General features: G+C 48.0%; 10 protein-coding genes across 10 annotated transcripts; 5 read left to right on the plus strand and 5 right to left on the minus strand.

Moving 5' to 3' along the window:
• Positions 1-276: 276 nt before the first annotated feature.
• Positions 277-640, minus strand: N7446_006524 (uncharacterized protein; the record flags this gene model as incomplete). The annotated part of the gene is made up of 3 exons (XM_058515272.1): positions 277-318; positions 368-414; positions 463-640. The coding sequence occupies 3 exons, from the start codon at positions 638-640 to the stop codon at positions 277-279; spliced, it is 267 nt and encodes an 88-aa protein (XP_058372450.1).
• Positions 641-1,342: 702 nt separating this feature from the next.
• Positions 1,343-1,718, plus strand: N7446_006525 (uncharacterized protein; the record flags this gene model as incomplete). The annotated part of the gene is made up of 2 exons (XM_058515273.1): positions 1,343-1,379; positions 1,477-1,718. 2 exons carry the CDS (start codon positions 1,343-1,345, stop codon positions 1,716-1,718), a joined length of 279 nt encoding a protein of 92 aa, XP_058372451.1.
• Positions 1,719-2,441: 723 nt separating this feature from the next.
• On the plus strand, positions 2,442-2,767 carry N7446_006526 (uncharacterized protein; the record flags this gene model as incomplete). Its single annotated transcript, XM_058515274.1, has 3 exons — positions 2,442-2,459; positions 2,522-2,643; positions 2,695-2,767. The coding sequence occupies 3 exons, from the start codon at positions 2,442-2,444 to the stop codon at positions 2,765-2,767; spliced, it is 213 nt and encodes a 70-aa protein (XP_058372452.1).
• Positions 2,768-4,194: 1,427 nt separating this feature from the next.
• Positions 4,195-5,809, minus strand: N7446_006527 (putative xylosidase/arabinosidase; the record flags this gene model as incomplete). The annotated part of the gene is made up of 2 exons (XM_058515275.1): positions 4,195-5,585; positions 5,653-5,809. 2 exons carry the CDS (start codon positions 5,807-5,809, stop codon positions 4,195-4,197), a joined length of 1,548 nt encoding a protein of 515 aa, XP_058372453.1.
• Positions 5,810-7,051: 1,242 nt separating this feature from the next.
• N7446_006528 (putative hexose transporter) lies at positions 7,052-8,852 on the plus strand (the record flags this gene model as incomplete). Its single annotated transcript, XM_058515276.1, has 3 exons — positions 7,052-7,654; positions 7,737-8,365; positions 8,489-8,852. The coding sequence occupies 3 exons, from the start codon at positions 7,052-7,054 to the stop codon at positions 8,850-8,852; spliced, it is 1,596 nt and encodes a 531-aa protein (XP_058372454.1).
• A 4,121-nt stretch (positions 8,853-12,973) lies between these two features.
• On the minus strand, positions 12,974-14,756 carry N7446_006529 (cytochrome P450; the record flags this gene model as incomplete). Its single annotated transcript, XM_058515277.1, has 5 exons — positions 12,974-13,075; positions 13,121-13,210; positions 13,264-13,959; positions 14,015-14,380; positions 14,517-14,756. The coding sequence occupies 5 exons, from the start codon at positions 14,754-14,756 to the stop codon at positions 12,974-12,976; spliced, it is 1,494 nt and encodes a 497-aa protein (XP_058372455.1).
• A 1,135-nt stretch (positions 14,757-15,891) lies between these two features.
• Positions 15,892-17,238, plus strand: gliI (aminotransferase gliI; the record flags this gene model as incomplete). The annotated part of the gene is made up of 2 exons (XM_058515278.1): positions 15,892-16,710; positions 16,768-17,238. 2 exons carry the CDS (start codon positions 15,892-15,894, stop codon positions 17,236-17,238), a joined length of 1,290 nt encoding a protein of 429 aa, XP_058372456.1.
• A 1,006-nt stretch (positions 17,239-18,244) lies between these two features.
• N7446_006531 (FAD-dependent oxidoreductase) lies at positions 18,245-19,881 on the minus strand (the record flags this gene model as incomplete). The annotated part of the gene is made up of 7 exons (XM_058515279.1): positions 18,245-18,377; positions 18,424-18,502; positions 18,558-18,753; positions 18,810-18,870; positions 18,928-19,073; positions 19,130-19,393; positions 19,462-19,881. The coding sequence occupies 7 exons, from the start codon at positions 19,879-19,881 to the stop codon at positions 18,245-18,247; spliced, it is 1,299 nt and encodes a 432-aa protein (XP_058372457.1).
• A 1,740-nt stretch (positions 19,882-21,621) lies between these two features.
• Positions 21,622-23,112, plus strand: N7446_006532 (uncharacterized protein; the record flags this gene model as incomplete). The annotated part of the gene is made up of 5 exons (XM_058515280.1): positions 21,622-21,849; positions 21,905-22,034; positions 22,084-22,207; positions 22,263-22,717; positions 22,781-23,112. The coding sequence occupies 5 exons, from the start codon at positions 21,622-21,624 to the stop codon at positions 23,110-23,112; spliced, it is 1,269 nt and encodes a 422-aa protein (XP_058372458.1).
• Positions 23,113-23,445: 333 nt separating this feature from the next.
• On the minus strand, positions 23,446-24,372 carry N7446_006533 (alpha/beta fold hydrolase; the record flags this gene model as incomplete). The annotated part of the gene is made up of 1 exon (XM_058515281.1): positions 23,446-24,372. The coding sequence occupies one exon, from the start codon at positions 24,370-24,372 to the stop codon at positions 23,446-23,448; it is 927 nt and encodes a 308-aa protein (XP_058372459.1).
• Positions 24,373-24,481: the final 109 nt, after the last annotated feature.

Raw genomic sequence — 24,481 nt, forward strand, 5'->3', positions numbered from 1 at the left:
AGATTTTAGAGGCTTTCTTCGAATGTGGAAGATGTGTCGGGTTTCAAACATATAGTTCTTGAGTGTGTGTTCATGACTAGTGAGCTATTGAATATAAGATACACTGACGGCTCATCGCAGTTAGCCTGTTTATGGCACTCTATACCAACAATTACGCATTGGTAACTATACATTTTTCTACCCACTCCTTTTTATTTCCCTTTACTTATTCATTGTTCTCGAAGGAGAAGAAGGAGCCGATTCTGGAATTAAACCCCGCCCCCGGGACCAGTCTGGCTAGGGGGAGCGTGGACCTACACAGGCAATAAAAGGGAGAAGCTATGCAGTCAGTATGCTACCTGTTAAACAACGTAGGAAGGGAACTCACGACGGCAGCAGTGCAACAGAGCTCATGATCTGGATTACCACATGCTCCTAGATTACTGTTAGAGTGGTTCTAAAACGCTGTAGAGGGTGACTTACCAGCCTTACAACCAGCCCCAGCGCCATAGAAGTTTCCATGAGGCTTTATAACCGTATTGCAACACCAGCAACCGTTCACGTTGATCGCCTGTCTTTCAACAAGGGCGTGAGTTTCTGTGGGCGCCGCGGCGGCCCAATACACGACAGAGCCGAAGAAAACGATGTTCGTAAGGCGCATATCTGTTGAATAGTAATAGAATATTAATATAAGCGAAAATGAGAATATAACTAGAGGTCGAGGTGAAAAGAGGCTCTTTTTAATACCGTGTAAGCTTATATATAGATGGTGGAATTACGTAGTTGACTAGTAGCCTACGATTATAACTGCTCTGTGCCGTATAGTGAGTTCTCAATTCCCATGTTTTGATGGTTAGTAGAATGATGGAATAGCTATCATTTCACAGTGTGGGGTACCTAATCGACTTGGCCCAGACCCCACGCCAAACCGCGCTCTTTAGGCATCCAATCAGCAATGCTGTTTGGGAGTAAGGCAGCACCATAAGGTTTTTGGGTCAGCTGTTGAGGAATTCGATGTAAATCTCGACCCGGGCATGGGAGAAAGCAGGCGGGTGGTCATGCTCGTTAGAACTATATAGTGTTATGACGATGACTCACCGGTCGTCTACGGCCATTATCGTTACAGTTCTGCAGAAATTACGGAGCGGTGAACTAAAATGCAGCGCCTTTCGTCTTTATTTTCCGTGAATGAAATCGCAAGTGTAGAGGTATAGCTGATTTCGAAAACTACTGTAGGCAACATTAGTCTTGCCAACGCAGTCCATTCCGAGTTTGTGACAAGATATATATTTCTCTGAACCTTGGCGATTCATGGTCGCTCCATATCTACGAGATAGAGACCCTTCCTAGGACTGCTCACATTATGGCGCGCATTCCACCAGGCGACATGCCCCGACAGCGTAACATTATCAAGGACCTTGCAAGGTACATCTAGCACATTTGTGGCTTCTTTTTCAAGAGTTGATATTGTAGAACAAGATCTTAGTACAGCCATAGAACAACGATCAATGGCCATACAAGATGACACCGCTATCTTGCTTGCGGAGTTCCAATCTGATTCCGACCTTCTTGCTCGAGACGTGCCGTCTCGATTTATACTAAATATAGGTAGGGTCCGCAAGGAGATCCCGTCTCTTTGCTCAAGAGCGCTCCCTTTTGTTCTTAGCCACAGGGCCCTTAACGTGATAAATCTCCTTACCAGTCCCGAAACCAGAAATATCACAGGGATTGTCGACTAGGCAGAATCAAAGATTCTGTCATTCGGCTACGTGCTATATGGGCTTGAGAATGGTTTAGACCGGATAGATTCAGAGGTGATACTACTACCCTCGCGACAGCGAACTCGAGAGCCTCTTCTGGCAGAGCCTCGATGGAAGCTAATGATACCTCCGATGCCGATTTGCATTTGATCCGCGCTATGAGGATGGCCCTTGCTTTCTACCATTATGGATTTGTTTTTGACGTAAAAGGTGCGGTGCAAATTTACGGCTGGATCAGCTTGATGGTTACCTCGCCTATCTCAATGCTTTCTGTACTTCTGCGGAGTGGACTCCTATTTTGTGAGCGGCTTATGGCGCGTTACAAGGCAGGCAAGGTGGCAAGATATCATGAGCGGTTGCGGGGATTTCTACACGTATTGACAGTAAACTTTGAACGTTTATACGTCGATGACGGCGTTCTGTGCGTGGTGGCGGAGACGGAGGTGCGTCTAACCTCGTATTTTGCTTGTTCTATAGGTCCACGGGGCCTAATTATGCTATGACGTCACGATATTCGTTGGATCCGTTCAACTCTCTCATTCACGTTTAGTACTGAAGCGGCTTACCCTTGCTTTACAGAAGATACGAGTATAAATAGTTCGTGTGCGGTCGCTTGGATAAAGTTGAACAAACTCGGCACGTATTCCAGTTCTCACCAATCTCAACCGAACAACATTCCCCAAACACACGACTTTTGTTAAGATGTCTAGGAAATGGAAAGTAAGTGCATCCAACAACCACGACTTCACAGACCATTAGTCCCTGATTGAGTATCTCAACAGGTTGTTTTCAACCAATCGGCCCCACGAAAATCGGTTTTACATGACTACGAGACATATATCCAAAATCATGGGGGCACTGTGATAAAGAGTTTTGCCCCGGAAAACTCGAACTTAAGCATCGAGCAAGTATCCTAGGGCCATAGCCATGATAGCTATGCTAAGTATTGAATTAGCGCGGTCCTGCCCGATTCTCTTAAGGAAGGTTTGGAGAATGACGGTTTCGTTGACCACATTATCGCCGTGTGAAGAAGATAAGCATCGTGAGATGTACGAGAGAGTATCTCAGTGAATGGATGAGAGGGAGTAGTATCGGTCGCCAGGGCAGATAATCTTGAGAATTCACGGACAATTAGCTATATATTCAACTTTTAATTTATTACTATGGAATACTTCCAGAATACGGTTCCCAATGCTCGGGCGGATCTTATGGCTGAAGTATTCTCCCAGAGCATCGAGCCCTACCTACTCGTAGTCAACTTTCTAAAACTCCCTAATTTAAATTGATTGATCTAAACCATTCTAGAGGTGCTGTTGAGAGACTCCTGTATCTATTTGATATGTGTTGAGACACCTTACTTCTGAGATAAACCAATTTTCAATACAAAAGGTGAAGGGAAGGCCAGTCAGGTCTTCGTTACCTCTACGTCTCTTTCATTATTAGCGGAATAGAACACGAATCGGACTAGCGATTATTTCGTAATAGAAGGCTTCACTAAGCACTAAACGAAGCAGGGGGTATAGACATACCAGCCTCTATACCGCAGGGCTAGACGCTAATAACGAGGGGAGAGACATACAACGGTTGTGCCATTAAGGAGCATTTTCCCTTTTAACAAATGGCCCAAACTACGGCATTTCGAACTTTCTCGTTTTATTGTCAGCCAATACGATCTCATACCATGCTTTTTAGAACTACCAGATACTATACAGTCCGTCTAGTTAAGCTTTTTGACATTTGTCGACAACGGCAATTATTAGCATTCCTTCATTACGGAGATACGCCAACAAATTCGTGAGAAACGTCTCTAGCCAGACCGACGACCAAATGTAACGATCGATTATCATAAAAGCAACAGTTTTCCAGGACGTGCAAAGTGGCTGGAAAAAGAGATAGATGACTTCTTATACGAAACTGGAGAGAAACTATTTCGCAACCCTCCAAGCATCCTGGCCAAACATGGAATCGAAACAGAGAAAGATGCATTTGACACTAATAATTGCATATCTATGTAGCTTCATGTCCATTCGGAAACTCTCGTCTCAGAGATTTGCGCTCTTTCGAATAAATGATAACCCTCTCTTTACCCTTGTTGAAATGTAGGGGATATGATACCCGGAGCTCAAAATTACTGAATCCTGCTAGTTGGGACCCCTTGCAATTAGAGAAGAAAAGAAGACAGGCGGCACCTAGTGATAGATACATAGAGGGTATTTCTAGCTTTGATCCGATCAGTGAGCATTCTGTTAGCTCACTGTTCAGTTCCCTGAGCAAGTCTGATCCGCTCAGTGAGCACAACCTAAGCCGACCACAAGGCACCTCAATAAAACACAACAAACTAGGTATTGTGGAGGTAAAATTGAATTTCATATAGACAGGCCAAAGTCCTCACGGTCGCATTAATTCTAAACGAGGCGCATGATGAGCCTCGCATTTCACATGCGAGACTCGCCAGTTACTGGACATGTAGGCCCTCAAACTGAATTTGTACGTCCTCCGCCTGCCCAACAGCGTAGATGCCAATAATTGGGCCGGTGAAATCGGGATCAGTCATATCCAGAGTATCAACCGTTCCCAGGCACGTCCAGTTGTTTCCGACGTCAGGTTGAACTGAATAAAGCAGAGAATACTGCTTCTCTGTGTACTCTATCTGGAAAGCTATTGAGCGAGGGACTTCCCCGAGGGTGTGTTTCTCAGTTTGAACAATCTTCTTAGCAGCATTGACCAGTTCGAGGACCACCTCCTGCTGAGAAGCGTCGTAGTAGATCCTGGCGTAGCGGTGCTCCTCCTTGTAACAGGCGAGCCCAGCCAGGATCTTTGCAGAGCTCCAGGAACCTTCGATTCCTTCAAGGACCACAGCGCTCGTGCCGGCTAATTGCCGTTGGCGCTTGCCAATGAACGTCGGGCTGTGTTCCGGGTGGGACAAATCGACCGATGACGCGGTCAATGTCACGGATGAATTATTCTCGAGCCGGTAGTTGCTCATGACAGCATCTCGAATGTAAAGGTAGTCTACTCCGGCTTCTGCTGTGAGGTGTGAGCTCGAACGGGTTACTGAAAGGCCGCGGGGGCTCGATTTCACTTGATCGATGACGGGCCATTCACCATCCCAGTCCACGCGTGTCAAAAAGGTCTCGCGACCCATCGGGCATCTCCCTTGGCCCTCTAGGCGGGTTCCAAGGCAGACTCCCCACCATTGGCGCTTTTCGTCCTGGAACATTTCACAGTGGCCGGTATACTGGATATACTCTTGAGTACCCCGCGCCGTGAGGACGGGGTTATTTGGACATGATTCGTATGGACCAAGGGCGTTCCGAGAGCGTGCCATCGTCACCATATGCCCGCTATGGGTGCCGCCCTCCGCAATGAGCAAGTAGTACCAGCCATTGTACTTATACAAGTGCGGTCCCTCCGGATAAATGTCACCGGTGCCACGCCAGATCACTTTCTCCTCCGACAATTTTGCACCGGTCTTTAAGTCGATTTCGAAGAGATTTATCGTGGTGTTTGGCCCTAATCCACCCGACCCTTGCAGGTAGACTTTTCTATCATCATCATCGAACAGAAGACTCGGGTCGATTCCATCGAACTCAAAGTAGATCGGGTCGCTCCATATGTCTGACCAGATATCATCGGTGGAGACTATGAAATTCTCCGTCGCATCCCTATTCTTCCCCAGCGAACGGATGACATTTGTACAGACGACATAGAATGTGCCCTGGTGGTAACGGATTGTCGGCGCGTACAGGCCACCACTCCCGACCAGAAACTTGCCATCATCCACCGGGTATAGATTCGCCTGCGACTTTGCGAGGCTGAGCTGGGACTGACGGTTGATTGCATTTCCTGTGCGATCGCACGTTAGCGGAGGCTTGAATTGTGTCCCCATCCACTAAGCGGCCGGAGGACTTACCGATCTGCTGCCATGATACCAGATCTCGAGAGGCGTAGATAGGTAGACCGGGGAAAACGTGGAAACTGGAGTTGATGATATAAAACCAGTCGCCCACCTTTACCACGGATGGATCTGGCGCGAAACCTGGTATAATGGGGTTGACTGTATCCGACATGAATGGCTCGCGCTATGAGCAAGAAGGAAAGCTAACTAGAGAAAACTGAGATTGGAACGCCCACAGCAACTATCTATTCACCCAGCCTTCGGTAAAACATTTAAATATCCTCCATCGTTGCAGGAGAGGGGTTCAATTGAAGTTTAGGCAAGTTCCGGGAGATTCGGGCGAGTCCCGTGGGTGCCGGGTAATACACGATGGTACCTGATGCTTCCAAATTTGGTTCTCCATCCGGGTTGAGCTGTGCTGTAAAGTGATGATGCAGATGGATGAGGGGGCAAATTAGGCTGTTGATAGGCCGCCAAGCATGGGTGTCGAGCACGCTGGATAGGCTAAATTGGAGGCAAGGATGCTGGAGGAGGGTCTCCCCACAATTCCACAATTGCTCCGAAAGGTATAGTACATCCAGCAGTAGTAAGAGAGGAGGATTCTGGACTTCTTTCTCCGCCCGTGAGAATCGTTTCTCGGTTTCTCACAAAGCTTTAAGAATTTTACTACATGCTGTGCCTGAATGCTAGATCGACATGCCCGCGACTTGACACCCATGAGGCTTCTTTGCCTTTTCAGCAAGCTAAACTATAAAAGTGCTCGAGATTGGAACTTTCGTCTTTGGCGAAGGCATTCTGGATAGAGTGGGTGAGGTAATCAGTAAACAGTCTCAAATTCAAGCCCTCAAAGCGGCTAATGCTGAACCGTCCACTTGCCGGCTTTATTAGTGTTGGTTTCGACCTACAGTTAACTAACGTTGAGCTAATCATCCCCTTGTCAAATAACTAGCTGACTAAGGCATAGTCAGACTAGTCACCCCCCGTCGGCCCCCTGCAAGTGCCTACCACTGGCGCCAAGTATCCCACCTCACGGGGCCTCGACTATAGCCTCTATGCAGGGTGATGAGCCCAAGCGATCGCGCTTCAGGGATACGAGCAGTCGAGGACAACGCCACCTCTCGGTAAAATGCAGAACAGGCAAATATAACATGCCCAGCTCATCTATTTTCAACACGGAATGGGTGACAACATGTCGTGAAAAGCCCTGTTAGGGACAATACAACCGGGGGTCGATCAAGCCACATCTGTACGAGGGTCTGGGCGTGTCAAGTTCACGTCTGTCTCAATTTATAAAGAGGGCCTTCCTAATTAAAAACTCCTTCCATCCCCGACCACAGTCGAGGTAGATTCCTCAACTTGCTACACCTATTTTACTTTCTCATCTACATCTACATCCAGTCCACGCTTCTCAATCATGGCGCTGCGATTCCGGCCCCCGAAGCCGACCCAAAGGGTCATGCCGGTTAAGCCCAAGAAGGGACATTTCTTGTTCGCTCACCAGGAGTTCCAACGCGCGCCGTGGTGGAAGAGGAAGAATATGCGTACCCTGTACATCTTCATCGTCATCCTCATCATGACCAACACAGCGAACGGTTTCGATGGCTCCATGATGAACGGTCTCCAAACCCTTTCCTACTGGCAGGAATACTTCAATCACCCTCACGGCTCGCTTCTCGGCCTTTTTAATGCCTCCATGAGTCTTGGCTCACTGATTGGTCTGTTCATCGTGCCTTACATGATCGATACCTGGGGCCGTAGGCTCGGGTGTTTCGTTGGATGCCTCATCATGCTGCTTGCAGTGGGTCTGCAGTCTGGCGCCACTGGCTTTGGCATGTTCATCGCTGCCCGTCTCCTTATTGGATTTGGTGACTGTCTCGTTCTCGGGAGCGCCCCGCTCTTGATCGCAGAAATCGCACATCCGCAAGACCGTGCCGTTCTTGTCACGCTTAGTGGTGCTTCTTATCACTCTGGCGCGTTCATTGCCAGCTGGGTGACATTGGGCACTTTGAAGATTCAGGTATGTATCATTCCAAAAGGCTACTGTGGATCTGATTGCCAACCTGGAAATTGGTTCTCGACTCACATCCTTTTCCCATTAGAGCGACTGGTCGTGGCGTCTCCCAAGCCTGCTGCAGGGCATTTGCACCACTGTCATTGTGTGTGGCATTTGGTTGATGCCGGAAAGCCCTCGTTGGCTAATGAGCAAAGGGAGACACGATGAAGCTATGCAGATTCTCGTCAAATACCATGGCGAGGGGGACCATAACGATGCATTTGTGCATCTGGAGTATGCGGAGATCAAGGCTGCCATTGATCTGGATAAGGAGATTGACCAAACTCGCTGGGTTGACTTTTTGAAAACCAAGGGCAACCGGAAGCGAATCGGCCTCATCACCGCTCTGGGCCTCTTCAGTCAATGGAGTGGCAATGGTCTAATTTCCTACTATCTCAAGCAGGTCATGGATAAGGTTGGTATCACTAAGGCCTCCACACAGCTCGGAATCAACGCGGGTATCAAGACCGAAGCTTTGGTCACCAACTTCACCCTAGCCTTCTTTATCGATAAGTTAGGAAGACGGCCAGTCTACATGGTCTCCACAGTTGGTACATTCGTGGTCTTCAACGCATGGACCATCGTGTCAGCACGGTACGCAATCGCGGCCAATCACGCGCTTGGATATATTTTCGTGGTTCTGACCGTTCTCTACGGAGTATTCTACGATATCAAGTAAGTTTCAGGACCTGCCTAGCCTGTCCAGTCTTTTGGTCCAAATAAATCCTCCATGTTTTTTTATTTACTTTTTATTTTTATTTTTTTGCAAGCAAGTGCTGACACTAAGATACTTCCTAGATCTGGTCTGATGGCAACCTATACCACTGAAATTCTTCCTTACGGTCTTCGTGCCAAGGGCTTTACCTGGCTGAACTTTTGTGTCACCGCGGCGCTCTTCTTCAATCAGTACATTAATGCAATTGCCCTCGATGCAATTGGTTGGAAGTATTACATTGTCTACTGCGTTTTCCTGGCAATGGAGGTGTTCGTTATCTACACCTTCTTGATCGAGACCCGGTACACTCCCATGGAGGAAATCGCCAAGTACTTCGATGGCGACGACGCGGTAGATGTTGGAGAAATTGCCGTCGCGGACCTGAAGGAGCAAGCCAGAGATACAGAGGGCAAGGCAGCTACCGTCCATGTCGAAGTGAAGGAGTAATCTGAATACACAACGCATGTTGAAGATTCGCCAAATTGTTTCCACGTAATAAAAATCTACCTGTCATGGAAGACTTTAATTGATCTGCCTTTCGGCGCTCACAGCTCTTTGACAGATCACAAATTGTAATTATTTCGATGAACACTGATCAGTAAATATCACTCCGCAATCATAAGTTAACTCCACAAAGAATACATAATCGTTCGAAATAAAGGTGTAGCACTAGCCAACCTTTACAGTGAAACTCTTGCCACTCTTATCTTAGAAGCTATATATAAGGCTTATCACTAGGGAGATGCAGTAAAGAAGTCAAAGATTACCCTGGGTTACGAAGAAAGAAATCGATGCTATTTATCTCCCGTGTATTGACTTTGTGAGGACTTAAAGAACATTCTTCTCAAGGTACAATCTCACACCCTAATTCTATCTCAGCACCTACCCGATTTAACTCGAGAACACAGTCATTAGAAGTCCATAATTCGCAATCTTTATTTAAAATAGCAAAGAGAATATAAGGTAATAGTAGGGGAAGATAAATGAAAGGTTAGAATGATATAACGTAATTCACATGCGAGTGGGCCACCCAAGCGAGTGGGCCACCTAGCCACTACCCATTAAATTTAAATGCAATTATCTTAACCAAAACGCCATTAAATTCAATAAGCTAAAAACGAGGTCTATCTGGACATGCATTTCTTTTATGACCCTCATTTCCACATGCTCCACACTTCGGTAAGGCCCTCGTACGTGGTTGTAAAGGTGCCGGGGGCGGTCTTGCCTGGCGGGGTATTGGTGCTATAATTACTTGCTCCGGCTGCATTGCTAATGTAGAGGCCTCTAAAACCGAGAGACCTTCTTCAGAAGCTATTTGCCTTCTAGACCGAGTTCTTTTTCGCTTCTTCGTCTCGTTTTCAGCGCGTAATTCGCGTACTTCTTTCTCGAGAAAAGCTGCCGATTGCATTGTGATTTGGCACGCTTTTAAAACCTGATCTATCGCGGAATTAAGCGGGCTCGGTGGGCTTTTTGAGCGCTGTTTTAGCAAAGCTTTAATTGAGGAAGCTTGCTTTTGTAATTGTACGTGGTTTGAAGGCGTTTTTGGATCCCACTCGCTCCCCCGGCTCGAAGGGGGTGTCGGGGTTCGAAGGCAAATATCGAGCTTCGAGATCACTCGATCGGGGTTATAAGGCATTAAACCGGCGGCGGCGAAGCTATTCTTAATAGTCTCCGATTTAAATGCCTCAATTCGTGCGGACGGGTAGGCCTCGAGGAAATCAAGTTTATCGATATGATTGATCCGGAGCCGTATTTTACTTTCGATAAGCTGACCGTACGAGCGCTTTAACACCGCAAAACAGCCGATATCGAGAGGCTGTAAAAGGTGAGACGAATGCGGAGGCATACAAATTGGGATAATATCGTTTTTTTCTCGCAAATTTCGTCGAATTTCGGGGTTAAATGACTTCCGTGGCCGTCGAGTATCAAAAGTCTATACTTCCCCTTCGTACGCGAAGAAGTAGACGGAATAAAGAGCTTTTCAAGCCACCGAAGGCCAATTTCATCGGAAGTCCACCCTTTTCGACTAACCTCGAAGCGCCAGTCGTCCGGAAGGCCGTCGAACCAAGATTCGATATAGACTTTGCCCTTAAAGATCACGCACGGAGGAAGCGCCCACCCCGAGGAATTTATACACTCAATTACGGTAACCCACTCGCGATTTCCGGGTTGCAAAAGTGATCGCCGGCCGTAGTATTCCCTTCTCGTAATCACCTTTGCGGTTGCAATTAAGCCCATTGCGAAACTAGTCTCGTCGAAGTTATAGATATCGTCGGAGTCGATGCCGTATTGAAGTATAGTTGTTTGGACGAGAGAAAACCAATCTCCGATAGTCTTTGGGTCTTCACATTGCGCGCGCTCGAAATTATATCGTTTTGAGAACCGGGTTGATAGGATTGGATGTCTCTTTACGAAGTTTGTAGCCTAATTATTACCGACCGAAAGAGGGTAGGTAGATCCACGCGCCGCGAGTAATAGATCAGCCATTTCTCGTACGGTAGAGGGCCGAGGGGCTGCTCCGCGAGAATCCATTGAGAGAATCCATTTTTGAAGCGATTCCTCTTCAATTTCGGTCAATTTATGGTTATTTGCGCGTGAATCAGGACGAAAGATGTCACCGGTAAGGCGGCGTTGTAGGGTTGAACGGGGCACTTGAAAGTGGCGTGATGCTTCGCGTATAGAGGTAATTTCTTGATTCTTAATAGCCTGAATAGCTAATAAGACCCTACCCTCCTGCTCTACTAAATTTCGAGAGGATTGAGTACGAATTGGTGGCATGGTAGGTGGTTAAAGAAGGAAGGTCTAATTAATTGACGCGTTTCGCGGCAGGTGGCCCACTCGCTTGGGTGGCCCACTCGCATGTGAATTACGTTAGTTACCTTCAATTTGTACCTCAATATTCGGGCACACATCACCTTTGTTCAAAACCAAGGACACTTCTCTTTAGTGCTACTGTATAGCAGATAGAACCTATGCCTCTTAAAAAGAGGGTCATGGTGAGCAATGAGGGCCAGCAAAAATGTAAGTCGCTGAATAAACTACTGACCACAATAAACCTTGGCGATTCCCATATACTATGAACTGCACGATCTGTTACATGACGCTGCATCCAGGGAGGAATAATTCTCGGCTCTCCACCCAGAAATATCTGTGGCCGCAGCTGCCGGTCTCAAAACTTCCAGAAGTACTATAACCTCATGAATGGACAAGACGACTATTATGTCGCCCTAGTTCTCGATCCGCGGTTTTGGACACTCTTCCTGGACAGAGATCTGGGCAAGCTCACATCACCAAAAGCCATCACGCATGTCAAAGAGCTGCTGCATGAGCAATGCCCGTTAGTAACGGACTCTACGACAAAGTCCCTGGTGGAGCAGCCTATAGCGGAGAGGAGCCTAGAGGCTTGTGTACTTCAGAGGTTGCAACCTAAGAAGAGATATTCATCTAATATTGACCGGTATTTCGAGGATGATATCGTGGTGATATATGAATCAGTCTCACAATGCAAGAATTGGCTTTTAGCCTTGGTGGAACGCTCACTCGAACGAACATCCCCGGCTGGCTGCGGCTGCTCAAGATTTTCTGGCCATTCCAGCATCTGCAGTGTCGGTTGAGAGTCTATTCAACAAAGGGCGAGATTTGTTGGGTGTCAGGAGAAACAGTTTGAACGGGGAGACCATGCGACGGTTATTGCTGATATGAGATATATATGTTTATCTTGGAGGAAATTTAATAGCACGTGCTTTCTTACGAATAACTTATGAATAAGAGAAATTTGCTTCGTACGAACATTGGTATAGTCATTATTCGTGTGCAACCCTAATTTCAACGTTGGGTTATGCTTAGCACGCATCTGCTTTGGTGACCAAGCGACCTTGGAGAGATGGGAGAGATGGGAGAGAAGAAAAAAGGAGGCCACTTACGGTCTTGACACCTCAAACTGTGAGAACTTACTTTTCGATGCACGGGCTGAATACTCAGGTGAAAAATATTCAGGCGGGTGAATATCCGCCAGGATTGCCCTGAACAGGGCTGACTAGAGCTGTGACCCGCCCACGCCCGAATCGTGCGCGCTAGGTGACCACATCCTTAGGCTGTTGTATGTTTTTTGCTCGCCCATCTTTTTGCGTGCCAGAGTTTCTTGCTTCAATGGAAATAAGTCCTTTGTCTGTCTACTCTCCGTTTCATTCCGCTCCTACAACCGAACACCTTTTTGGTCGAGGTCATCATGATTTTGACGGAGGAATACATGTATATCTTGATGCATGTCTACTACTGGCAAATACAGGCCAGCCTCCCATAATCGATTCTGGTCTTAGAGGCCTGCCTCACGTAGACAATCTTACAATATGTGGATATGAGCTTCATTATGCTGACGATGATTCATGATCCCAACATTTGAACCTTGCAAACTCACAGAAAACTAACAATGATATCCAATGTTTGATATTCTTCCACAGCTTGAATTTACAGTGGATCAGTTCCACGGCGTAACTTATATTCAATTCAAGACCAGTAAAGCACCAAGGAGTCCAGTGTCTGTAGTCCTTTTCTGGGATATGTCCTACCTACTGTTTGAACTCGCGTTTTCTAACCGTCGCCTGCACGCTCTCTGGGTATACGACCCAGTAGTACGGATTGGACTTCGCTCGAGGCTCGACAAGATCGATCTAAACCGTAAGTATAGATCATTGACTTTATGCTCAAATACTTACATCGTAGTTCATGAAGAGCGCTGTGACAAACTTCTTGATTTCAAAAAGTGCGACGTGCTGGCCCAGACAACCTCGTGTCCCGGCCCCGAACTGGTACAATCAGACATTGAACGTACCAGGGAAGTCGGTTAAACTTGACTTACACTAAGCAGACTGGCTTCAAGCTTTCTGATATGCGACGGTTCGCCTTCCAACCAGCGACGGGGACGCCACTGATCAGCATCATCACCCCATGTCGGCTTATAGCGGTTAGTAATATATGGACTCATCCCAACCACGGTACCCCCAGGATAAAAGTGACCACAGATTGTGGCTCCCTCTGCAGGAACTACTCGTTCAAGAGGCATAGCGAATGGAGCATCAAGCCGGAGTGACTCTTTAATACAGGCGTCTAGGAAGGGGAGGTTCTGCAGCTCATGCCATTGTGGGAAAGGTAGAGTGAGTCCGGTGGCAGTGCGTTGCTTATCCCGCAGCTCAGCCCGTACAGTTTCCAGTGCGCCAGGGTGTTCTATTAGAAAACAGACTACAGATCGAAGCATGGAAGCCGTGGAGTCGGCCCCTCCAAGAATATTAGCAAAAGTCCAGGTTGACACAAATCGAAGTGGCACATTATCCTTTCTCTCCTGGGCATTGAGGTAATACCCAAGGAAGTCACCTGCAGGAATGGGTCCGTCGACATTTGCATTGGAGGGCGATTTGGGATTTTTTCGACGTTCTTCCTGACGCTCTGAAATACGCGCCAAGACGTAGTCCAGCAGAGGGGCAATGGATTCGCGTTTGAAGAGATTTGCTACCCAGTTCTTATGCAAGAGCCAATCGAGCCATGGTATCTGCGTCATCTGCAAATATTTGAGTCTTGCTGCAAGTCAAAGTCCTCCGTCATGTATAACTTACGGGTCCGATACTGAGGTTTGCTCTCTTCACATCGTCCATGATGCCGTGTAAGTCTCTCCCATGCTGAACGTAGCCATATGGCCGGGAAAATGTCATCAAGCCCATGGTATCGTAGGATAGAAATTTCATCCACTGTGTCACGTCGAATTGTGCTCCCGTTGGCACGAACCGGCGATCAAGCTCGTCAAAGAACATTCGCGAAGCACTATCCATTCTTGGCTCAAAGGACGATACAGCGTACGAGAGCGAATAATACACAGAGATGTGTTGCTTCATCTCTCGATTTGAAGCGTCATCTTCTGCGGTGAAGACGGAGAGGAGTAGGCCATCAGTGGTCCAGGGTCGGAAGGCGCGGTACATATTACTCTGCATCGGTCGGATGATATTAGCATCCATCAACATGGATAGAGATTATATCATAGAGATGGGGTTGGCAGACCTTGGGAAATCCACCCCGTAGGTTGAAAATTGATTGAATGGCCTCCGGGTCACAAATGCATACTAGGTTGGGCCCGAAACGAACGGCGGGCCCATATCGTTGGTGAGCGCGGTCTTGGTACAGGTGGAGGCGGCCACGACGCGCGAGGAGAAAGCGATGGAAGTTGGTAAATTTTGCGACGAGGGGGCCGGGAATGTGCTGCAGTTGCGAGTACGTGCGGTAGAGGTGGTAAACAAGGATTGTGGTGATTCCAAAAATCAGCACAGCCAGTGGTTGTTGCCTGTCCACAGATTCCAAAAGCATCTTCAATGGTAATAATGGTAAATATAGATGGTTAAACGTGAAATATCACTACTCTTCTAACCCTCTTTGTAAGTCGGGACTTGCCATTAAATAAGGTATAGGTAGGGCAGGATAAGACTATATCAGTCCTGCATTCATAGGATTTCGCCTCGTTTTCAGCTCAATCTGCAACTCACATTTGTGTAATTCTAATCCGAGGCACAGCACTCAACTGGAAGACAATAGGCGACAAGGCTAGAAGGCAGAAAATGTATGGCTCAAGACAATCCTACGATGTAAAGTGGTTCAGCGAAGCAAAACCGCGATAGGATGCAGGATATTTCCCTCTGCAGTTCTGCATACCGAGATGTGTGGATGCCAGGAACCTCACCTGCATCTCTCAATGCACGTGTCACAAAATGTAGACCGAGTCAAGGTCGGCACGAGTGACCAATCTGTCGTGATGATCGCTTGCCATGACTTAAAAAAGACGATCTCGGTGCAGAACTGGAGAACCTTGTTGCTGCCAAGGAGAATCGGAGAGCTATTCTCCCACCTACGCCCCATGCATATGCACAGGTAGGGCCAGTAACCGGACTGAAATACGAGAAAATTCTGAACCATTTCATGCGGTAAACATTGTCGAGGACTGGCGGAGGAGAGTGTCAATAGTGTTGGTTTAGCGGGACCTACCGGTAGCTAGGGCAAAACAAGACCTATAGCACTCCTCCATTCGCAGTGGTTCTTCTCTTCCTCAACTTCCAGCGTTCGTTCCCTCCTCAGTCGTTGCCCGTGTAATAGTGGGCTTTCGATCTCTGGCGGAAATGGAAAAGACACGTTATTGAATCAGCCTACATGCATGCTCTGAACGCAGCGACGATCAAACTTAAACCAATTCAGTTACATCTAGCGAACTCTGTGAGGACATGGCAGGTGATTGAAATCGATTGATCGAGTACCCTGTGCTCTTGACTTGCATGCTTCCCTTCCTGCATGGAGCTTCACAGCGAAACAGCGGTGAGTTCAGCCACACCCGACCGATATTATTGCTATTGATGTTGAAGACATAAACCGGTCCAATCTGTAAGTTAAATGGAAGGTCAGACGCGTTGCGTCCCCGCATGTAAGCCCTTTTTCCATCAGTTGCTCTCCGTCAATGATGCTCTCAGGCCGCATGAAGCGAAGTCTATCCTGGCTCTCAGAGCATGCCTCCGCCGAGCCAAATCCTCCAAAGGGCGTACTGGGAATGGACATGGCGGAGAATTGGCTTATCCGACGAGACGTACTGCCTTTGATCCAAGACGCAATGTCATTGGACCTGAAACAGCAGGATCTCTCATATTCCCAAGAGCTGGGTGGACCTCCAGGCCTTTTGCATGTATCGGCGTCATTTTTCAATCGCTTCTTCTCTCCTCAAGTTGCCATTTTACCCGAGCACATCGTCACAAGCACAGGATGTTCATCGGTTATTGAGACCCTGATATTTTCGATTGGAGATACTGGGGATGGTATACTACTGGAGACACCCATGTGGGATGGGTTTGCTGTCACGTCAACGCTGAGAAACAACGTCCGCATAGTTCCCGTGAGACATTCGAGACGACCAACAAACGCAGCAGATTTTATACAGCTCTACAGCGAAGCGATGAAAAATGCAACGTGTCCGATTCGGGGCCTCATCATTTGCAATCCCCACAACCCTCTTGGTCAGATTTATCCTACTTTGTGGTTAGAGGCACTGCTTCAGTTCTGCGAAGCTCACAACATCCACTTCATCTCGGACGAGATATACGGTCTTTCAAATTTTGGGGCGACTAGATGCGGTCAATATGCCAATCCCGATACTGTGATCGGGCTAGAAACAAAGTTCACATCGGTATTGTCGATAGACCTGAAGCGACTGGGTGTCGACCAAGCTCGTGTCCATGTAGCTTACAGTATCAGCAAGGATTTGGGTAGCAGCGGGGTTCGACTGGTTTGTCGGAATTTTCAATGAGTATGCACATGCAGACCAACGCTGACGCATCCGTAGGGCTATCTCATTACGCAGTCAAATCCCGGGCTTCGTCGTGCACTAGCGGTCCTCAACAGGTTCAAGGTGTGTAATATGGCATCGGTAGCTGTTGCTTCTCTCTTTTCAAATCTGCAGACGGTTGAAAATGTACTGGACCACAGCAAAGCTCGCCTGCGCAAAGCAGCGGAGATAGTAGAAGATTTCCTGTCATTCCATCAAATTGTGTTCTATTCACCGGTTGCTGGTTGCGTCATGTGGGCGCGGGTTGGGGGCGAGCTAGCAACAAAGGAAACAGACGCAGAGCTATTTAAAAAGTTTGCTGCAGCAGGTGTGGCCGTTGGTGCTGGCTCCAGGTTCAAGAGCGGAGAACCGGGCTGGTTCAGACTCACGTTTGCTCTACCTCGAGAAAATCTGATCGAAGGACTACGCCGAATCGAAATTGGAATGGAGGCAAAGCGACAGTGGATACCCGAAAAAGCCCAATTGTGAGGCCAACTGCATTTGGTGTAGGCTTGAGCGAGATAACGCATGGTGTCGATCTGTATCACCGAACCTTTCATGCAGAAGTGACCTGTATCTTTTCAGACATCTCATTTAGTCTCCAATAAATGCACAGCACGCGTTGCTTGAAAGTGAGGAGTATTTCAAGCCCAAACATCGCGGACAGATAGCCGCGTCAATCCCACCCAGAGTCATGATAGACGTAGGAAGATATGTCCAGGGAGAAACAGTCACGGAGAGAGCGTGGAGGGATAGAGGAGAGGTATTACCACCTGGGCAGGTGCAATCTGCTCTCTATGGGAAGTGGATCCTGACTGATGGTGAACGCGGTGATGGCACATCAGACACAACTAAGCAGAGGAGTTCTGCAAGCCACAGGCTTTCCCGTGAGATCTCAGTCGCCTAGACCGTCTCCAATAGACCTACAGGCCTTTTCATCGAGCCTGCCCAGCGCTGGAGTGAGGCAAGTGGTCATCGGATTGGTGGATCCATCTGCGCCACAATTGCCTCCTCTCATGCTGCTTACTTCAGTCCTCTGGGTAGCTGCATGCATTCGTGTTACACTGCATGTCCCCTGGTTTTCATATTCCAACTACGTTCGAACATATGTCTATCTACACGGGAACGTAGTGCGGGATACGAATCTATATCTAAAGTCTAAAGGTTAAGTGGGGTCCGGATGTTGAAAATGAGGATTCCCATAAGCTAGTACATTTAGCGGTGAACAGTTCAACATTGTGCAGTCAATCCAGCAAGTCCAATGCCACCAACCAAACCACACAGTGGCCGTGGACATTGGCACCATCATCCTCTAGGGCTGGGATCACCCCCAGGTGATGGAACCTAAGCAATGTGCAGGAGTGTGCATTCTAGTGGCTTAAATCAGAGTCCATGCTCTCCATATAGCATACCCAGCTGGGAAAAAGACTTTGCAACAGTGCTGTGTAGTAGCATGCTGAGTTTAGCTCGCATGAAGCATACTCTAGTCGTAAGACTAATCTTCATCTCCAACGGTATATCCGTTTGATAGCCGTAGCCCTATTGGCAGACCCCCAGTATACTTGTGAGGATACGCTTCCCCGGTACGCCTGCAGACTACCTCATCAATATGCATAAGCATATCGTAGCTGTCACTAATCAGACTAGACCAGTTTGACGGGATTGGAGACTCACGCATTCATCTCTTCGATTGTCAATTTCCCCCGCTCGCTCTTCACTACGTAAACTGGATTGTCAATATTGCTAGAGAATCCTGCAAAGATGTTAGTGGGAATACATCAGGAGAACAGTAAGTAGTTGTAACTCACCAATTCGCTCGTTGATATTCTGCGAGGCTCGTGCCGCTGCTGCCTGGACCTTGGTTGCTCTGGGCAGACGAACCGATTCATAAGTAGATAGAGACTCGAATATGTCTCCCATGAAATATTTCTTGCTAAAAAGAATGCCTAAGGCGGCCGCGTCTTCGATTGCCATACAGGCGGCTTGGCTTTGGTGAGGCATCATCTGAATGTTTGTTAGTTTCAATGTTTGACCCCGAGTGATGTAACAGTGTGGCGTACTGGGTGAGCTGCATCACCTAGCAGGCAGACCATATTCCTTGCAATATATGGATACGGATCGCTGTGGAGAATAGGGCTTATCAATTCATTGCCAATTTATGTGTGGGGCTCAACTCACTGCATCCATAAACGCCACGGCTGGATTTCCTTTCCAAGTGCCAAATGCCCGCGGACTTGCGCATCGAGTTGAGGATACGGCGCAAGCAATTCTTCCACTGGTCGGTCGGATTCCCCCAGGAATGATTCATGTAGTCTCCTTTCTCCCTCGGGAAAAAGCAATAGTATGACAGCAGCTTGCCCCCTCGGCATGGAGAGAGAACGATCTTGTCCCAGATCTCCCCATGACCACCCCAGAACTGCAAAGCGTTTTCTTGAGAGAAGTCAGGAAGGCCAGCGGCGATCGCGTCTTCAGTGACTACGTTTGCATGTAGGCAGCTAGACTCGGCAGGTCGCTTCTCAGGCCTGATACCGAGAACACCACGAACGGCAGATCCAATGCCATCCGCGCCGACAATGAGATCATGGTTGACAGACCTTCCATTCTCAAATTCAATCAAACCGGTGTTGAGATCGATGTTCTTGCACTGATAGGGAATATTAGATCCGCTCCGGAAGGGACTGGGGCAAGTAGATGCTCATATTGACATATTACCTTGTAATTCAAGAAGAGTTTTGCCGGCACCCCATCTCCATCCCCCAATGCTGAAATCTTCAACATTGTGTGCATACACTGACGCTGAAACATGTAGTACACATGTCCCCATCGTTCCTCATAGTCATTCAGCTCGTACTCGGTTAGGATCTTGCCCGTCGTCCAATCGCGGCTGATAAGCTTTTGTAAAATGACCCCATCGCCTTTAGCGACGTCTACACCCCACTCGTGCAACCAGCGCGTACCGTTTGCGGCACACGAAATAGAAGCACCGGCCTGACCGATAAGATCGGCACGTTCGTAAATAGACACCTTATGGCCGGCACGGCGCATAGCGGTCGCCGCGGACATTCCTCCTATCCCGCCGCCGACAACAGCGATGTCCAACTGCCTCCAGCCAGGGGGTGAAATCGAATGCATGAAGACACGACTGCTCCAAGGCAAGTTGTGCAATTTGCCCTTGGTTGTAAGGCCATTTCTCAGGAAATACCCTTGTTGAGTTGATGCTAGGTGAAAATACCTGTGCAAGATCATTCTATCTGTGAGGTCCTGGGTGCGGACAGTTGTGGAAGAAGAAACTACCGCGGATTGGGTACTATTGAGATGGTCTATGCCGAGGGCTGACACCACCGACTTAATCCAATCCCTTCAAATATCTGCAGGTGAGGGCTCGAGTAACATGAGTCAGCATGGGAATGCTCAATCAATCCTTACCAGTGAGTTGGAGGTGTGATTGCCTTCTCGTCTATCTGGAATTGCAGCCCCCACTACTTGGCTGTCCTGTTGTAGTTATTTTTCTGCAGTCTACGTTTTCCATGGCTCTTAGATATGCGAGCCAGTTCTGCGCGGAAATAGTAACCCTGGAAGGGTCGTCAAAGCGTAACTGCACCAAAATCACAAAGCACCTCATTCACGAAGCCTTGGAAAATCTTTGGAACTATATTTGGATACTTTCAATCAATATCATCGGCTGCTCTCGGCCATCACCAAATGGTCTCAGCCTTGTTAGAAGACATAAAACCAATTTTCCTGCAGTGCAGACTGCATTAGCCTAGAACCTTGTACAACAGTGTCCTCGTATCCTGGCACTTGGTAGTCATGTGACGACCTGCTAGGTAGCACTGATGGTTTGAATTGGGAAGGATGTCAATGAGGAAACAGTAAGCCTGATTGTGCGAGCATCGGACGGGCGCAAGGACTCATGTTTGATGTTGCAAATCAGGCGCGTAGACACCGAAATCTGGCATGAATTGTATAGGGTGGAGGTATCGCAACGCTAGATTGAGTGGTGCAGAAACTATGGAAGCTAAGCAACCCTGGAAGGCAGGAGTGGAGCTTGGTAGATGCCTCTGTAGCAATCTTCCCCCGCATAATAACTCCCAGATACAACAAGGTTTTCAAAGAAACCGGTTCTAGACCTATTTCTTGTGGCAATTCTGACTCGGTTCGCATGACCAAAACATCCGGCCAGGCAATTTATATGCAGTGGGTGATATTCCAAAATCCTTCACCGACTTTTACAGTGGCTTTGTGACGTGGCCCACCAACCGACCAAATGAGCACATCAAACTTTATGGCGTCTCGTTGAACCGCGAACCTTCCTCAACTTATGGTGATATTCAGCCACAGCTACATACAGCTCAGACGTTCATCGCCCGGTAGAGTTCAACGCTATTCCTAATCGGTAAAGATGCATGCCCGATCCAATTTTGGCTTTGAGCTAAAGATAGCAGCCGCAGGAACTAGTTTCTCCTTTGTGTAACCACATGACCTAATGTCTACTCTTGACGGGACAGGGGACAGAGGTAGAATCGCCTGTTGCATGAGTCATGACCTGTCTAGAATAGTCGAATCATCAACACAGGGCTTTGTCCTGCAGCGTGATCATATACATGATCGAATATTCATGTTAACCTGAGCAAAATCGTCGGTCGGGATGTAAAAAATCAGATGTTAGCAATCCATCAAGGTGGTGTCCTAAAGTGCTTTAATTGGGGGGAAGAGTCTGGATTTCAGCCACTATCACCCGGGGTATATTTGACCTTGGCAACACCTGGGCCTCCCTGCAACATAATCATCTACATCTGCAGCAGAGCGCAAGGTCTGTATATCACATTGCTTCCAAGTCCACCCAGGTCTCCATGATTATACGTGAGCAATATGCCAGCCCAAAGAACAGAGCAAGGTCAATCCCATGTCGATGTATCCATCGCTACGGAGCCGAATGACATCGAAGCGATTCCTACGTTGCTAAAGGAGATAACACAAGCCTTCGATGCCTTTACTATCAGCAATGCAGGACGAGAAGACTTGCTTGCCAAATGTCGCACCTTGGTTCAAGCTCTGGAAACTCCCCGGGAGACCATGATCTATCACTGTTGGGCACATGCAAGTACTCCGCTGTTAGTGCCTTGTAAACCCAACGAGATTAACTGGCAGACAGACCGGTGCAATGGCTGGCCTGAACTTTGGTGTGGACTCGGGTTTGTGGGAACTCATGGCGCAAAACGGCGACAAGCCACAAAAGGTGGGCGAGTTGGCAGAGGAGCTTGGGATCAATCATGTACTTCTGAGTATGTTCCACGTTAGCCCCTTTGGTCAGGCTAGCTAACGCCCTACGAGGTCGACTAATGCGACACCTCAGCGCCATGGGGTATCTCATCGAGATTGGTGTGGACGAATACAGGTTGACGAATTATATGAAGGCCATGAGCATTCCGGCGATTGGCAATAGCTACCTCGCTATGTAAGCAAACGCTCTCAGCCTGGATTCTTTCTTGGTTAGCTGCTGACATCCGCAGGCTCTCCTGCACAAGTGCCGGTCCTATGAGATTCCACGAGTTCTCCCGAAAGCGAGGTTGGGTGAATCCCACTGACGCGAAAGACACGGCAATGATGTACGCCTACAGAACGGCGATGGATACCTTTACATGGCAACAATCTCTGGGTTATGGTTCACACTTTAGTGACCACATGAGCGGCTACGCCCTTGGCTCTTTGCCTTGGATGGATCCTAGCTTCTACTCAGTGAAAGAGAGGCTGATCGACGGCGCTGACGCAGATCCAGAGGCTCCGTTTCTCGTCGATATTGGCGGAAACGTGGGTCATGACCTAGAGCTGTTTCACAGATTTTACCCCGAGGTCCCAGGAAAGCTGATCCTTCAAGATCTACCCGTGGTCATAGGTCAAATCCAGGATCTAGAATCGTCTATTATCCGTATGGAATACGACTTCCATACGAAACAGCCCATCAATGGTAAGGACCATATAGCACCACGAACTGTTCTTCTGGAGGCGAAATGCATACTTACACTACCAGGCGCCCGAGCCTATTATTTGCACAATTGTTTGCATGACTGGCCAGACGAAGTATGCGAACGCATTCTTGCGCAAGTTAAGCCTGCCATGAAACGCGGATATAGCAGGCTATTGATTCATGAGCATGTGATACCGGAAACAGCTGCCTACTGGGAAGCCACAGCACTCGACATGGTCATGCTGACACTTATGTCTGCTCAAGAACGCACCCGTACAGCTTGGTATAACCTCATTGAAACGAAGGCAGGCCTTACGATCAATAAGATTTGGAGCGGTGGAAAAGGTTCCCAGAGTCTGATTGAGTGTGAACTGCCATTTAACGGCACAAGTTGAGCTTGTCAGCTCCCGCTCCCGCTACCGATGGTGGATCTTCGTTAAGATCCATCGAATGAAGAGCCATTTTCAAGAACTTATTTGGTTGTAGACTCAACCATGGATGGCAGCTGCCATGCAGGGATCTGACATATCTCGCCACAATAACTGACTGCTCCCGCACACCCAATTCAGAGGACGTCCATTGACGACCACCGAACTGGCATACGGGTTACCACGACCAGTACGAACCACCTTCTTTTGACCTCATTTTAACCTTTACTCTGCCTTTCAATGGAACTGATCCGAAAGTGTGCGGAGAAAGTTATTTATTGAATTTGGCTATAAATTTATTCAACGTAGCTCAAAGGCACTTAGCCATCTTCCCAACTCAACTCCAAACTGTCCTGGTTGGTCAAGCATACTGAGATGGCCTGCTTTTTCAATGACCGCAACCTCCTTGGCCTCTAGTGCGTCTCCTAGTCTCCAAGCACTTTTTACCGGAATCCACTTATCCTCCGCACCCCAAATAATCTTGATTGGCATGTTGCGTCCGATTTCTCCATATCGTCCTTCAACTGCTTCCGTGGATCTTGAATTAGCTTGGCATAGCTCTCGGATAAAGCCGGCTTTCCCACCCTCTCTCATCCAAGGGGATTTCAAGGCCTGCATTATCTCCTTTGATATCTCATAAAATGCAGCATTGCGGATGTAGCTCTCCAATATGCCCTCGAACGCCATGTCAGGGAGTTGCTGAAAGTGATGAGGGTCATTTGCGACAACCTCGAAAAGTGATTGACCAAACGGTCCAATGGCAACCACATCAATGAGACAGAGGCTTGCGTATTGGCAGTCATGGAGCAGGTTCGCTCGTAAGCTGACCAAGCCAGCATTATCGTGAGCTACAATGTGGGCCTTCTGATTGCGCCACTCTTTTTCCCACGACTTAAAAAGCGCAGCATAGACCTCAGATTGTCGGGCAAGATCCGCATCGAGCTCTTCGACTTTATTAGAGCTGGTACTTGTACCGGGTAGTTTCCGTTCAGGGGGAGAAGCTCCGAAGCCAGGCCTATCAAAAAGATAAACGTGGAACTGCCGAGATAGAGATAGGGCAAAGGGCACCCAGAGTCTGGAGGACCAGGGCGTTCCGTGTATGAAAATAAGCGGTGGGGAGGCAGGGTTGCCTAGCGAGCACCATTTGACAGTATAGCTGTGAGTGGAATTCTGATACTGAAAGCTCTGGTTAAGAGACGTGATGTTGTTTTTGTAGACCGAAGCCATCTTTTCTGTAGATAGTCTCTCAGACAAGGCCGCGGAGAAATGGTAAACTGAGTTAAGTTGTGATATGCGTATCATTTACGGCTAGGAGCAAGGGTGAGATAAATAAACC

This window comes from Penicillium canescens (genome assembly GCF_028828765.1).
Source record: "Penicillium canescens strain IBT 15451 chromosome Unknown utg000004l_segment0_segment0, whole genome shotgun sequence".
Taxonomy (NCBI): Eukaryota; Fungi; Ascomycota; class Eurotiomycetes; order Eurotiales; family Aspergillaceae; genus Penicillium; species Penicillium canescens.